This window comes from Hemibagrus wyckioides, linkage group LG22 (assembly GCF_019097595.1).
Source record: "Hemibagrus wyckioides isolate EC202008001 linkage group LG22, SWU_Hwy_1.0, whole genome shotgun sequence".
NCBI classification, from domain to species: Eukaryota; Metazoa; Chordata; class Actinopteri; order Siluriformes; family Bagridae; genus Hemibagrus; species Hemibagrus wyckioides.
The window spans coordinates 14435387-14452433 of NC_080731.1; the positions used below are offsets into that span (position 1 = coordinate 14435387).

Consider the following 17047-nt stretch of genomic DNA (forward strand, 5'->3'; position numbering starts at 1 on the left):
AGCAAGATCTAGCCTCACGCCTCGCTTCAGCCAATACCGTTCTCCCTTGTAAGAGATGACAGGCATTTGAAAAGGCGCGTGAATAAAACACAGCACACACTCAGCATCTATGAGAGGCACTGTTTGCACCTTTTGACAAATGTTTTCAAATGACATGCCTAAATTACCTGCCGCATTAAAGAATTTACTTTCTACAGCTGGTTATATATTCCGCAGCGTAACAGGAACTGATAAAGAACTGAAGGAAATTGATCATTTGTTCCTTCCTCTGTGGGATGTCATAGACTATATACCAGTTTACCTATGGCTACAGAAGATCTATGTAAATCCATCATGACTGCTGACATAAATCTTTACAGCCAATTATAAAGGATTAACCCATTTTGCCACTACACTGGTGTTTGGAATGGAAATTGACTTCTCTGACATTTATAATCAATATAAAGAAATGAATTATTTTATCGTATAATAATATATAATATAAGTCAGGACACTTTTGGCTTTCATTGTGAGACGTTTTTACCTCAGGTGGATGACCTTAAAGTAGCAGCTTTGTATTTTAGATGCTTATGAACAGGCACTTGGAGCAGAAATGAGTTTGATATCAGCACTTACTTTGAAGATAGAAATATCTGTTGTGAAATAAAACTACCTTTTGTTTTTTGTTTTTTTCTGTGAACATACTGCCCCAAGTAGGCAAGGTGAAAACAGAAATACTTATGAAAAAATACAAATTCTTGAAGCCCTGAGTTTCATATGAGTCATTAAGCACCACTGTGGAGTTTGACATGATGTAGAAATTCAATGGGCACAAGCACACAGGTGCAAATTTCATTTTTTTTGGCCTCTGGGAAAAAGACTTAACGTCAAAGACTAAATATGTCAGCTGTGATGTCAAGTTGACATAAGCTCTTAATTAAGAGAGACATTTGTGTTGGATTGTGACACTGAATCACATTAGAGCTTCAGGACTGACTTACAGAGTAACTGTTGATGAACTTCCTGATTGAAGTGATTGGAAAAATTGCAGAAATGTCTTATAAACTCGGCCCTGGATGCACACGACCGCATGCAAATCCGCATTATATCATTGCTGCATAATGAAGGGTTTGATACTGATCCACATGAATTAAACAGTCGTAGAAGGAAGATGTGTTTGTATCCAGTGCTGCACTGACTACGAATTTCATGCAAAGTATTTCTTTAAACAGAAGGTGCGTGGGCTAGCACCTCAGTGCTGCTGTATGGCATGTTAGCAAAACACTGCTTTTATGTTGACACGATAAACAAGCTCATGCTCGGTCTCTCAGGCCTTTTAAAGGACATTTAAATTTCCACACTGTTCATAAAGCCATGCAGGACTGATGCGTCACCAGATACAAAGTACACGATCTAGAAAGCATTGCTCAGAAGGGGCTTAATTGGAGCCAGACATGGTCAACATTCCCTTGAAGGATCTAAAGCAAGGGTGGGCTTCGGCTAGTGTTAAGCACGCAGGGAGATGGTGACTCGAGAGAACGAGACCAAAGCAGAATTGTACATAGTGGATGACCAGGCCACTGTGTTTCTTCTTAATTAGCCGCGGCGCAGCTGTAGCGCCTTGATTTACGGCTGTGTGATTCTCGCACCACAGCACTAAAGCAGGCGTCCTCAGCGCACCGCCTGGTTATTAATGAGGTCTCTATAATGTGAATTAATGTGAAAGCACAAAACAGTCTTTAAAGGTTACACTTCTCCGAGTGGAGGGAAAAAGGGGAGGCAAATCTGGAAAGGTCATTCACTTTGCTCCCCCACGCCAAAATGAGTGTTTATTACAGAGTGTTATTGATTCAGTGATGATGAGGAGGGTGATAAGGGCGATGATGATGGGTGTGTAAAGCTGTGTACTCACAAAACGAGCACTCAAAGACCTCCTTGGCTTAAAGAGCCCAATTCCATCAGCATAGTGATTGCACTCTGAATGACAGATGGATTGCGGGTGGGATAATAATTTATGGCTTACTTGCATCAAATTAGTCTAGCATGTAAAGCACAAACTACACCAAAGCTTCGGCAGTCAGTTACACCGTTACTTAAACATGAGATGAATTAATACTGATGAATAATATTGCTTACACCTTTACAAATTACTTATATCTTTAATGAGTGAAGAATGATATCAGTTATGCCATCAAATGAAACTTTTAGGCCTAGGATTAGGGTTAGTTGATTTATCTAGCTTTCAACGGTGTATTTAATATGTTATTTGGTAGCTAACTAAGAAAAACTAGCTTTCATGTTTAGTCACCTCAGAGTCTAGCATTAGTGTGAATCTAGCCAGACAACTTTATTTACTGTTAGACACCTGTTTTATTTAGTGTCGTTTTATTGTTGTTTACTATTTTAGTATTTATTACTTGCTTGATTCTGTATGGTGACCTTTAGAGACTAGAAAGGTGCCTATAAATAAAATGTAATGTTAGGTAGCTAGCTGGAGCATTATGCTTTGCTAGCAGATATTCCCTCAATACTAGCTTATGTCACTTTTATATATGTGTGAGAGAAAGATTGTTTGTGTGTGTGTGTGTGTGTGTGTGTGTTTAAATCTAGCACAAGTCTAAGACAGCCATGTGATACCTTAGTGAAAGATACAAACTTAATCAGCACTTCAAAGGTTATTCTTACAGCACAGTGCCTTAGTACTTATAGTGTCTATGAAAATATTTAGATATATAAAACCATCAGTTCTGGGAGTCTTATCAACCTTTATCAACCATCTAATAACACATACAGATTACCGTCAATCAGCAGTCACCTGATAAAGTCAAACATGATGATGAAAAATGACAGACAATAGAAAAGATGTATTGGCTGGCTTTTGCATGTGCATGTCATAACCGGATTTAACCAGTGCTTTTATGCTGGTGTGTGTGTGTGTTGTTGATGGTCTGTGGAGATTCATACAGGAGTGGGAGATCAGCAGGCGCAGCAGGAGACAGTCATGGTGTAGTATAGCCCGTAGGAGCAGAGCCGGAGAGAAGCCAGGTCCTGAGCTCACTATGTTCAGCAGCCACAGAGCCGAGCTTTCACTTTCCACCCCGCCCCTGTAACAACAGACAGACAGAAAGTAATCCGTACAGCCATCAGACAGCACTCTGGATCACACACACACACACACACACACTCTCTCTCTTACTCACACACACTCTCTCTCTCTCTCTCTCTCTCTCTCTTACACACACACACACACACACTCTCTCTCTCTCTCTCTCTCTCTCTCTCTCTTACACACACACACACACACACTCTCTCTCTCTTACACACACACACACACACTCTCTCTCTCTCTCTCTCTTGCTCACACACACTCTCTCTCTCTCTCTCTCTCTCTCTCTCTCTCTCTCTTACACACACACTCTCTCCCTCTCTCTCTCTCTCTCTCTCTCTCTCTCTTACACACACACACACACACTCTCTCTCTCTCTCTCTCTCTCTCTTACACACACACTCTCTCCCTCTCTCTCTCTCTCTCTCTCTTACACACACACACACACTCTCTCTCTCGCTCTCTTACACACACACACAAGCTTTTATCTTGTTACACTAAATACAGAACGTACTCGAACTCAGCCTCAGGCTTCACTTTAAATGTCTCTGATTCTGCCGGCTCGTATCTAATATGTTTGCTCGTTAAAGCTGTGAATGTGGGAAAGAGGGGGGCAGCAAGTGTTCGGCAGTATGCTGGAGACAGAATTCAAATTGTGTTTTTAAAGAAATGCATGAGTTTATGATTGTTATGATTAATAATAATTATTATTTTCAAAACTAAAAATAGTTGATTTTTGATTGAAAACCTGAGATTTTTTTTCCCTCTGTAATTACTCAGAGTGAATAGACACACATGATGGACTGAAACAGAGCTGATCTGCTGAATCACTACCAGGAGGACAACATGGTGCAGTCTGCTGCCAGAGAGATGAACGCTGCACTTCAGTCCAGCACAAGCGATTTATGGTGTCACGAGGCTGCAAATCCAGCAGATACAGTCCAACACTTACAATAAATCTGAGAGCTGCATTACAGGGTCAGGTTTCTCTCTCTCACACTCACACACACATCCCAAAACACTAACCCAGAGACGTTCTGCATGTCACAACATGGTTTGATTTATCCATATTCTCCTTACTCTTTTATTATTATTTTATTAAATAATCAAAACAGGCTGTTCACCAGAGGGAAAGTTTGATTTGAGTTGCCCGACGGCTGCATGGCCTGCCGACTTCAGCCCCCCACTCTGGGGCCTCCGAGAGGCTCGAACACATAGAGGCATGCAAAAACCTGACATGGTAATAAAACTAAACTAATTTCAGTCCTTCAGGCCAATGGGAGCAAGGCTTGTGGGTGATTTGTGTGATCAGAACGCTGAATGATATCACACGGGTGCAGGGGCGAGAGTGTTCGTGGAGGGTGATGTCAGACAACCTGACATTCGCCCCAGTTTCTCAGGCCTCCTATGGCTCGGATTCAGCCTTTCACACCCCAAGTGAAAAAGCACAGTGCACATCAGCATTAAGAGCATGACCAACAGTGGCATCAGCATCTGGTCTGAATTAGCAGAGTAAAGCCAGGGGGCCTGCTCGCAGGAGTAATGCACGATTTGTGTGTGTGTGTGTGTGTGTGTGTGTAAACCACTTTTCTCTGTGCAAGCTACAAAAGCAAATCAAACGCCACTCGTCACGTTGAATCATTATGTTCACCCGGATGGTTCTAATTACTTTTATTTAATTACGTCTATAAATTAAAAATAGTCGCTTTTTTTCACGAAAATGGAATACAAAGGCCTGCTACATGTTCAACGGTTTAAATCATAACTTCCTGCACATCTTGCTGATATCCTGGAGCAGTACAGCCCATCATGAGCACACTGCTTTGGCTGATTCTACAAACACTCTCGAGGATCACTCACAGCTCAGCCGGAAAATGTTTATTATATCACATCTAAACTCTGGAAAGCTGTCCCAGAATACAAGCTTTATACACGGATTATAATACAGATAAAAATGGACCTTGATGATACTTTTCAGCAGTTCTAGAAATATATATGTATATATATACAGCATACAGCTCTGGAAAAAAATAAGAGACCACTGCAAAATAATGTGTTTCTTATGTTTTTTTCTTACAGGTTCATGTATTGGTGAGGTGAACAGTTTTGTTTCATTTGTTTGTGAACTTCTGACAATATTTCTCCTAAATTCAAAATATAACTATTGTTATTTAGAGTGAATATTTAAAGGAAATGAAAACACATCAAAATAACCCAAGATCATGCAGTATTTGCAGAGCTTTAATAACTCAAATAAAACAAAATGCAAATAATTTGTAAATAAATTAATTAAGTTAATGCTTTGGCTAAATAACATTAAGAAATCAGTATTTGGTGGAATAACCCCAATTTGCATGTGTTTTGGCTCCATGCTCTCCACCAGTTTTTCACATTGCTGTTGGGGAACTTTATACCACTCTTCTTGCAAAAAAGCAAACAGCTCAGCTTTACTTGATGGTTTGTGACCATCCATCTTCCTCTTGATGACATTCCAGAGGTTTTCAATAGGGCTCAAATCTGGAGATTTGAGATTTTTTCCAGAGCTGTATATATATATATATTTTCACATTCATCATTCATAAAAAACAATGGAAAGATATTTTCCTTTTTGAAATGTCATGGTATGCAGTACCTTAGCAGATCCAATGGGAAGAGTGTAGGGTTGAAGATACTGAGCCAAAAAGGAGTACGGTTAGTGTGTGTGTCGGCTAGAGTCGTGGAAGATTCTTCACTAAAACCATTCTGAAAAGTTCTAGATAACACAAATACACACTTATAATCAATTCTATCATTATCTTTCATTCTAAATTTCAGCAGCAATGACTAAAGCCCTGTATCATACATTTATCATTCTAACATGGTATAACTGTAAATATTTTTAATTGATTTATATCCATGACACTTAATATTCTGTCATATACATAATATGAATATAGTAGTGTAATGGTACATCTCTGGTACCTGTAGAGCACTGATAAAGGAGCAGTGAGGATGACGAGCACATTCAGGAGCTGATTACACAGGCTGTGGATGATGGACACCCAGCTTCTGGAAGTTTCTGAAGGCAGCTCCGGTCTGATAAGTTCCTCCACACTGCTATACACAGACCACAGCAGCTGCTCCACACACAGCAGGATGGCCGTGATGTCCACTCTGAGGCAGGAGATGATGTTGAGTTAGTGTTCACTAGTGTGTGTGTGTGTGTGTGTGTATGTGCACTACACTTTATCATCTAACACTTGCATAGCACTGGGATGATATCAGGCTCTGACTTTTCTTGTACAGTTTGTACTTCCCACTGTGACACTGTTGGACTGTATACAGTGTTTACATTGATTGAGTATATCACTATTTTTAACTTGCTAGACTGCATTAATAATTTTGAGCACTGAATCTCTTGCTCATTTTCGGTACATTTTGTACTACATAAAAGCTTCCTTGATTTTTGCATTGTGTCTGGGTAGCAATGTACAACTACAGCACAAGAATTTCACTGTTTGTAGACACTTATAGTCCTCTTTTGTATCATTTCTGATTTTGAAAGAAGTGTTTTCACTTTGTTTTAACTAATCTAAAGCAATCAACACAGTACAAATTTTATGATTCCTTCATGATAAAACACCTTAATATCTTAACCCCCCCTTTTTTTTACAAGAAAACCACATTAATAATTCTCACTCAAGAATTAATATACGTTACATTCTATGTGTATGTTTTTCCCAAAGCACTGGTATATTTTCACCTTGCTATAAATAATTTAGGTGTTAATCTACATTTCATATGTCAACACAACCTCAGGTTCTGGAAAGGTCAGGCAAGACACCCACTTAGATCCCTTCATCAAACCTTACTTTTCATCACCATATCAAACTTTCCCTGCTTTACAATGCACTCTGTACACATCCCTCACTCCCCCAGATGGAAAGTGAAGGAAAGTGTTGAAGAGACAGCGAGAGAGAGAGAAAGAGAGAGAACAAGAAGGATTTCAGAGGACCATCTGTGTGAAAGACTCGAAGCTCAGCCTGCACTCAGCAGCTCATAGCTGCATGTCCTTGCAGCGATGCGCATCAGGGGAAACGTGAAACAAACCTTCCATCCATCCTCACCTTCCTCTCCACTCTTACTCTCCTTCCCTTGTTCCTCCCCACGGCCTCTCGGTGCTCTGCACTTTCTCATCGCCCGCCGGCTGGAGAAGGAGAGCGTGCTCTGGCCGAGTCTTTAACCACTTTAACTATGTGCTAATGCAGCGCGCGAGCCCCCCCTCGATAAGGCCCAGGCCCCATGGAGCATGACTGAGCAGGGCCCACAGCCAGGCGCTAGGGTTAGCGTGCTAACAAAGAGAGCCTGTTTGAACAAATCCGGAGCCCTGCGCAATCACTAAAACATGCAACACTGCCTGCTAAGCCTGTAGTTCCTGCTGGACAGATAGCCTAGTGTTTCGTGAGGCGCTGCAGATATGGTGAGCTGGTCGGAGCGGTGCGGATGACTGCACGCAGTTAGACTGTAGCCGGGTGTGTGGTTTTCAGGTGATGGCCTTCCCTTTGGATTACCATCAAGCTTGGTTACATATGCAATCACAACTATAGAACATTTCCAGAAACTCAAAGCCAGAGCTGAACTTAAAGGAATCCTCTGATTCCCCTCCACCAAATCCTGCCCTGTATTTGTAGTGTATATGTGATTTATATGGATGAGTATTTTCAGCCTTTAAGTAAAAGACAGCTGGTGGCGTAACGTTTAAAACATGTGACAAAGGAACTGTACAACTGTCATGATCTAACAGTTAAGGTCTTAAGGTAAAGGATTGAGTCAGACATGAGAGGCTGTTTAATGCTTTCTGTAAGGTCCTGAAGTAGCCAAGCATGATTAAATCTATATAACTATGTTCGTAACACAGAAACACAAACCAGTCCCGGCTCTGTTCCATTTTATTTCAACAGGAAGAGCATTTTGGATCCTAATTTGACTGTCAAAAACATAAGACATCTATTGACTACTCATAAACATCTGCCCTTAGACTGTCTTTATAAATGAATTTTGAGTAAACAGGCTCGAATTTCATTCCGAACATGTCGAATTTAATATCTGTATTAATCGTCTATACACAACAAATGGCAACGATAAGAGATTAGGTTGAAAAAATGTTGGACTGTTCCTTCACTGTTTTTCTAAACAACAGAACCATCAGCAATAAGAACCATTTGTTATATCTGGTCTATCTACTATCCCTGACAAGCCTGGAGACATAAAACCAGATGGTAAAAAATGATCAAAAGATCTCGACTACGTCTGTGGAAGGTCATAACCATGTGTGATGAGATTGCCAGGTGATTCTAAGGACAGTTAAGGATGACTTGCTGTCTGGTACCTGATCTGAGGGTGTCTTTTGTAGGAGGGCCGAGCTCTGGAGTATCGCTGAAGCAGGAGCTCGAGAGTCTGTGCCAGCACCTGCGCCAGGGTCTGCTGGGCCAACAGCGGGGAAACGGTGCTCCACAGGTCACTGCGCAAAGCTGAGAGGAAATAGTGCCACATCTGGATAGAGAAGGAACACCTTTCACCCTGTTCAGAAAGGGAGGAGGAGAAAGGGGAGGAAATAAAAAAAGGCAATGAAAAACAATCTGAATTTCGAGATTAAAACTACAGGAAGCATGGAAGACTGAGCAAAGACTTTGAAGGGGATGAGTGAGAAAGAAGAGAACAGGGGAAGGGAAGACAGAAAAAATATATGCAAAAACAAGAGCCCAGTATCTCTGAGGCTCACGCTCAGACCACCTGCACTCCACACCTGGCCCATTCATTCCCACCGAGACACGGGGCGTATCGAAGGCCTGATCTGGAGAAAGCATCAGAACTCCTCAGAACATGACCCAACACAAACACACACACAGCTAAAATGACAGAAACACAAACGGCTCATGCAAAGGGTTAGGTCAAGGTTGATAGCAGAGCACTGTGTGATGAGAAAAGAGTTATGGGCATTCCGAGAGAATAAGAGAGAGTCTGGGAATTAAAAAAAAAAGTGATTTCCTTTGAGTCTAATTACTTTCAGGCAGGGAGGAAACAGCACTCCCGGTTCACAGTGTGACCAAACACAGATTAGTAACAGCCATGTTCAACATCTTCTAATGAGGACTGGGACGAGCTCCACTACAGCCGAGCCAAGCAAAAGCAGCCACTGAGAGCCCGGAGCATGCGAGCGCACCGGACAAGCACTCTGAGGGAGCTCTGACCCCCTGGCATGGGAGGAAGTGGATTCATGGAGGGACAGAAGGAAAGAGAGATGGTGAGAGGAGGAAACAGGGCTCAGGGTCAACAGGGGCCCAGACACGGGCAGTCAGTCTCACACCTGCACACAGCAGGCCTGTCTGCCCTACAACCTACAAAGGTGGTGTGTGTGTTCACTGTCTGGTTAAGCCTTAATGGAGGCATACGTTTTAGGACCACCGTAATGGACTGCTCCTGTACAGATGGTCTGCTGTAATTTCACCTTTGGTTACAGATTGCCGATGTAGTGGAGGTCACTACAAACAATAACATCAATTATTCTAGAAGGTACGGAAAATTGCGCTCTCACAAACTATATGGAAATAGGACAAAGTTCAATCCTCTTATATATGCTTTATACATGTGAACAATAAATATTACACACAGATATGATAGTGGCTCACCCATGTCTGAACATCGTGCCCTAATGTAAATACTTTCTGCTTTTAGATCACAGGACTTGAAGGGGATTTCCATTTCCAACAAAAAAGAAAAAATGAAGACAAGAACTCGCTCAAATGTGGACCAGCAGACCTTGCGGTTCTAGTACTAGTCTATTTTCCAGTAAATTGAGAAACCACTGGAACCATCACCAGGAGAACAGTCAAAGCAACATTAATATTATTGTGTGCAATGGCACCATTGTTAAGTTCAACAAAAATGTTGTTGCACAAACATAACTGCAAAATCGAACATAAAATATTCAGATTTTGAAAAATATTAATAATCAAATACCTTTATATATTTATATTTTCAAATGTATATGTAATTGTTTAAACTTTATATTATAATTCTATGTTTATATTGATTAATTAGATTATATTATAATAAGCTTAATATATTATTTGTGTCATTATAATAAAAATGATATTCTTTTTTAATTACACTGAGCTCATTTTATATTGCACCAGAAGTGTTTGTGCCACATTTACCTCATAAAATGGCTTGTCGTCCGCCCAGTAGTGACTCTCTGCATCCTGCAGTATGCTGGTGGCACACACATGGATGCAGTAGCTGGTCAGATGCTTGTGAGCGGCCTCGGTCACTTCCTGACTCCTCTGGACGGGCAGCAGAGTCAGAGGCCTGCAGTCAGACACATCAAAGCCACCGGGGCCAGATTTAAGAAGGCATGCATTTCACGGGTCAAAGGGCCATTAAGTGATTAATATCAGCAAATGGCCCCGATTATTACCTGCCAATCATTCGCCACCTCTGTACTTCCTCTCCTTCCCTCTTTCCCACCATCTCTCTTACCCGCTCTCAAATCATAAGGCCACGTGTGCTGTCTGAATCAATCACTCTCTTCTATTCCGTTTCTGTATTTAATTTCTCTCTCTCTCCCTCTCTCCAACCCTCCCTTTGGCTCTTTGCAAGCTAACATCTGTTTTCGAACAAACACACATCCTTTGCAGATAAATAGTTCTGTCAGGACTCGCAGGCTCACGCAGGTCCCGCTCTGATTCTTTACAATCCAATTACGGCATTTTAGTATTTCTGGCAATGGCCTGACAATCTCCCTGGCTGGGAAAAACCCAGTGGACGAACTATAAATTGAGAAGCTCCCCATCACAAATGTCTCTTGTTTTATGTACATTATGCGAAAGTTAAACTTCAATTTTCCAGACAGAACGTTCTGTTTTAATGTGCTGTTTTATTTATGTTTTTTTTGTTGTTTTTATTGACGGCAGAATTGAAAAGGAATTTAATGTTGAGTGCATATGTGCGTTTTGAAACACGCAGCAGATGAAGGTGGAAAGGTTAAAGTCTAGCTAAAGCCTCTAACTAATCAATAAAATGTCTTGTTGATTGCCCATCTGTCCGTTTCTCATAGTTTATATTTCAGGTGAAATATATATGTTATTTATTGTGGTAATAAGCAGATCGTTTTTAACTGCATTCAGCAGCTGATTCAAATCACCACAGAGGATCTTTAAAGGATTAACAAAAGGTCAGTGGGTCAAAATGATATTTTAATCTGTGAAATTTGAAGACTACAAAAAAGCTATGTGCTCAAAACTAGCCCTGAGGATAAACAACAACAATAAAAGCCTTCACCACGTCTTTGTAAAACAGCAAGGTATTTCTGGAAATGTATTAATTATTTGTCTTAGAGTATGTGAAATTCCCTCCATATATAATATTATACTTATTTGCTGATTAATGTATTAATAAATGTAGCAGTTCAATTAAACAACTAATTAATTCAGTGACCTATATAACTGAATGATAATTTATACAATTCATATATTTATTAATTACATTTTTTTTTCTTTCTCTCTCATTACTTTTTTTTTTTAAAAAAAGCTACTATTACTTATATTTTTATTACACAATACGGTATATTCTATATTTGTAACATATTTTGTATTGTTGTATTCTACCCTGTCATTCTTAAGAGGAGTAAACGAAGTAAGAATTTCATTTTACTTGTACATATAACAATAAACCTCTTGAATCTATCCTAGTGTTTGTCCCACGCAATGGCAAGGTCTGCTGTTTTTAGGGGGTCAATTTGATCCACATGATTTGGCACAGGTTTTACGCCGGATGCCCTACCTGTCGCAAAACTCCCATTTTTATCTGGGCTTGGGACCGGCACTGAGAGTTCAGCCACTCTTCAGTGGCAGGGTTGGCGCCCTGCCCGGGAATTGAACCCGGGCCGCGCAATGAGAGCAGGGGATCCTGCCACTGGACCACCAGGAGGCCATATTTATTAATTACATTAATATTTTAATTAATTAAAAGTTCTACTGTAAATGTTAACTGACTCCTACTGAGTTTTTGTAACATTTTGAGCAACGTTTATCTCAAACCACTTATCTCTTCATTTTGCCTTAAATTTGGCTGAAATGTTTTATTTTGATTGACACTTTATTTCATTTACAGACAAATTACATTCTCTATAGTATATATTTTTACACTTTTAGCATAAACAATAGATCCCAAACTATTTTAATTCTAGTTAAAGAGATTCTTGCTTTAATTCTAGTTAAAAGTAAAATGGTTTAATGTCGATTGCATTTGTTCAGCATGTGTAACCGCCTCTGAAGCAGCCACTTACATGCGATTGGTGTCCCCTAATTGGCTCTCATAGTAGGCCAGTCTGTGGTAGATGTAGGTGCTGGAGGCCAGTATAGTAGGAAGGTTCTTAAGGGGTGATGAGTGAGGAACCTCCCTTGCCCTTTCTTCCAGTCTGGTCAGGAGATCCGAGCTCACACGGCCACACACCTCTATGTAGCAGGAGCTTACAGGGAGCAGAGCATCTTCTTTACACACCACAGCCAAAGGGAGGAGAGCATCCAGCTCCTCCATCACATCTGCACAGAACTGCAAGAAGACAGACGAAATATGAATGTATAAAAACATCCGAAATACAAATATGGAGACACAGAAATGGAGAGATCGTATGTAAATATTGTATGAATGGCAGAATCCTGCCAGGGGCCGGGCAGACGCATCAGAGTGCCCTCTAAAGCAGGTACGGGGGTTCATTTGCCTATTCCCATGGCACCTTCAGATCAGCATACCTGCTTAGATTGCCTATGCATACAGGGATTTTGTGGTTTTGCTGGGTTTGTGATTCTGGAACCAGAGCCATACTATCCATGGTTTATTTCAGCAGTAGGTATGAAGAGTGATGCTGGTACTCACAGGCAGAGCCACTCACACCTGGTGACACTGATAAGCCAAGCAGGAGAGAGTCAGTCCATATCCTCATCCAGGAATCCCACTGCCAGGACTGGTGTGTTGATCAGCTCCCTTACAGATGCAGCAACATCTACAAATTGCAGAGACTGCTCCATTGCTAGCAGCAAAATTTTAATGCTAATGTATTACCAGTGCATGCCACACATAATGCAAATGCCTTACCCGGGAGTTACCAGCAGGCATGTGGCCAAATCTGACCTGCTCATGATTAACCATTTTGGCCATAATATGTGCTGCAGACTTGGGCATGGGTAAACTGGGACCTGCCTGATTCCCAAAAAAGCAGTCAGAAAAGTCCCTGCGCTGTGGCATAGCCAGCTCAATCAGGTGCCATGTGAAAGAGTGAATTCACTGTTTTGCTTTGCATTACAACATCCAACTCTACCTGGTTCCCTGCCATGTTTAGAGTGACTGCCACAGCTAGCCTAGAGCATGTCATAGGAGCCCAGGGGCAGAAGAGGCAGGACCAGACTACTCTCCAGATGCTGCAGAGACCAGAGTTGATCGAGAGGGAAAAACTAGAACATTATCAGCCTGGACAAACCTCCCAGATGCAACCAAAGATTCATTGCTTGTGCTCTAGAATTAATTGATTGCAATTAAATGATTTCAGGTGAGCCGTGTTTGCTTCCAAAGTCTTTAGACCAGGTTAGAGCAGGAGTGTTCAACCAATTTGCAGGCAGGGACATACTTATTTTGTGAGCTTTCAAATATCTAAATGTGAACAATAAAATGTATCTATTTATTGGAGGCATAGAGCTTTTCATTACTGAACATTCCAACAACACAATACATTTAATTAAAACGGCACTGGCATTCGGATTAAATTCATCCCGTTTTGTCAGATAGACTAACAACTAGAACTCTACAGAAGTCTAATAATTTTGATAAATCATAATGGGCTATAAAAATATTTGAACAATGATGGACCCCCCCTGTCTGTTAGACTCTGAGTCAGGGATTAAATCTGCTGGGTGAGCGTGCCATTTGACACAGGCTGCAGTCAGCAGTCAGCACGGGGATGTCCGAGTCATGCCAAGTCATGTAGTTGGCAGAGGATGTGGAATATTTGAAGGAGAAAATGCAGAGAGAGAAAGCAACTCAGCAGGAAAGAGACGAATGCACAAACATGGAGCAGAGACGGACTCGCTAAACGCAAGGCAGAAAATTTCAACCATCTCTATCCATCATTACGAAGGATGCAAATAATTCTGGGGCTGATTCTATAAACTCAAAGACACTTACTACTAACAAACACAGCTAAGGTGTATAGGTGTTATATAAAGCATATTTCTGAAAATGTGGCATTTTCTCAGACACCTTTTTTACTCTCTAAAGTAGAGAAAGGCACAGAAAGCAATCACACGAACAGATAAGCAGCCCAAATCCAACACTGAAGAGAAATACTTGCATTTGATCTGTTGAACTTTAACACAAGTAAAATTTCAACAGGCGTTGGATTAAAGTGACTGAATCACTCGGGCAGAAATGGATGTGAGAAGAAGTCAGGCTATTTCCTAATTCAAACACTTGCAGCCTTCTCTCCTGTGGCACTTGGAAAGAAGAGCAATACTTTATCTCATGTTTCCACATTTGTCCTAAAGAAAGGTTTCTCTTTGCAAGCCCTGAGTGTGAGCATGATTACGAATATGTGTGTATGCCGGAAAAAAAAAAGTGTGCCTAAGGGGGCACATCACTTGAAAGGACTCCTAAGGGTTATCAGGAAAGAAAGCAGCCCCAAATTGGAACATGCACATAACATTTTCAGTCTGCTTCCTCCTCAATCTCCTCCTCCTCTTCTTCCTCCTCCTCCTCTTTCCAAAATGAAGACATCACCCCAAACCCTTTGCAAGCACCCCAAGCAGTCCTCTGTTCCCTCCCTCCATCCACACACACTCACTTTGAAAGAACAGCACATCAGCATGAATGACACTGGATCAGGCAAGTGACCAGTGAGTTCACTGCCAAATTTATACACCTATAGAAGTGAGTTATAGCACCAGGCATCTTGAAAGCAGTAAAACATGTGTGTATACCATATATACACTCTTTGGGAGTCACCATGGCCTGAGGCCTCATGAACACAGGCAACAACGGCACACTTTTAAAATGGAAACATTCCAATACTATCAATCAGACAGTGCACAAGCGAGTGAAGGGGTGACTTCATGATTCTCCACTAAATATCAGCACTCACCTACTCTAGCCTCTTCTCTCTGTGCTGTCAGAGAAAGACATACACAGCACAGTAAGAGCCCCTGCCAAGCCTGGAGCCCCAGCGGAGAAAAGAGGCCTCGAAACAATGAGCCAGTTCGACAGTCGAGTCAATAACCAGCTCGCTCTGGCCGTTAAGAGCTTAGAAGGAGTGCGAGAGAGGTAGGTGAAAGTACACAGCCGCACGCTCAGCACTCTCTCAAACCAAAGGTGATGAGGACTCAGGAGGTGTCTGTGAGATTTATGGCTTTCTCAAGTCCACTGCTCAGGCTCCGAGAACCTTTAACTAATACAGATCAAAGATATGGATCCCAACAGGACAGCCACTGCAAGGTTATTCCTCTGTAAGCCTATAAAACATTTAAAAGCTATACTCTGTTGCAGACTTTTTAACAGCTACTTTTGAACGGTGCTGAATTTTGGGTTCGTACCATGAGGCAGCAGGTTAAGGGCGATGTGCATCCAGCTTCAGGACGATGTGCTCAATAATTCGGGTATGATTTCAGAGTGATAAATGGTTCTCCCAAATATTATGCGGGACAGGCGCGCTGGCAATACTAGGAATCTGAAGCAAGGCAGGAATGTATGAATATGAAAGTGTGAAATATTGATTGTATTAATGCATTTGGAGTGGCTATGCTCTGAAGCCGGTCCTGTGGTAGCATGCTGACACCTGCTTATGGTCCACTGCGATACGTGTCAGAAATGGTTGGGGTTCTCAGAGTCTCAGGGCAGAAGGGGATGCAAATAAATGCACGTCGTAACCTTTGAGTCGAGCGCTGCTCATTTCGAAGCACTGACCTACACGGAAATGTGTTGTACAGGTCTTGAGTGTGGACAAATTCTGACACTTGTTTGTGCTGTGGTTCAGCGAGCGCCAACTGCTCCATCAAAGTGCTGGAATTAAAGTCAGGCTCAACATTTTTGAAGCTGTTTTATTCAAATGCTTGTATCAAAATGAGAGTAATGCCAATCACATGTCCTCAAACATCAACCATGTGACTTTCACTTTAGGTGTTTTGATGTAGCTTTAAAATGGATTCAGTTTTAGATAAGTTATACTGATTATGTTCAGCTGCTTTGACTCACATCAGTTATTTAACAATTTAATGACTTAGTCACATTTACTGTATGTGAACAGCAAAAAAATAAATAAATGAAATAGTGTTTCAGACACTTAGTTGGCTAAGAAGGGGAGCACAGTGGCTTAGTGGTTAGCACATCCGCTTCACAGCTCCAGGGTTGGGGTTTGGATTCCCGCCTCTACCCTGTTTTCATGGAATGATTTCCTCTGGATACTCGGGTTTCCCCCACAAGTCTCTAAATTGTCTGTAATGGGTGTGTGAGTTTGTGCAGTTTGCCCAGGCACCTGACCCTGTGTAGGGTAAAAGATAAGAGAGGTATGCGTGATGTGAGAGGGTGTACAGTAGATAGTTCACAGTTCCACGGTTCCAGGTTCGATACAGATCTTGCCTGCTTTGGGTTGCTGACTTCCTACCACCTCCCAAACGTTGGTTCTGCTAAATTGCCTTTAGATGTGAGGGACGTGTGCGTGTTCGTATGTGTGTGGTCCCCCGTGATTGACTACTGTCCTACCAAGGGTGTGTTCTTAATTCACACACAAGTGTTCATGTGAATTGAAACAACCAACAACCAACTAAACAATTCTAACACACAAAACACTATCATTTTTTATGGGTGTCACAGTTTATTTGGGTTTGTTTATAGTGTGTGTGGGGAGGTATGTAGTTGAAATGTGAGATGTATTAGGGAAGC

General features: G+C 41.5%; 1 protein-coding gene across 3 annotated transcripts in view; it reads right to left on the bottom strand.

Moving 5' to 3' along the window:
* Positions 1 to 17047, bottom strand: part of kiaa0825 (KIAA0825 ortholog) — a 119266-nt gene that overhangs the window by 72871 nt on the left and 29348 nt on the right. For all 3 annotated transcript variants that reach the window (XM_058375578.1, XM_058375579.1, XM_058375580.1), the window contains 6 exons: positions 12411 to 12676; positions 10282 to 10432; positions 8454 to 8644; positions 6047 to 6238; positions 5718 to 5837; positions 2944 to 3083 (listed from right to left, as the gene is read on the bottom strand). In XM_058375578.1, coding sequence (XP_058231561.1) covers positions 2944 to 3083; positions 5718 to 5837; positions 6047 to 6238; positions 8454 to 8644; positions 10282 to 10432; positions 12411 to 12676 — 1060 coding nt within the window. The remainder of the gene's footprint in view (positions 1 to 2943; positions 3084 to 5717; positions 5838 to 6046; positions 6239 to 8453; positions 8645 to 10281; positions 10433 to 12410; positions 12677 to 17047) is intronic.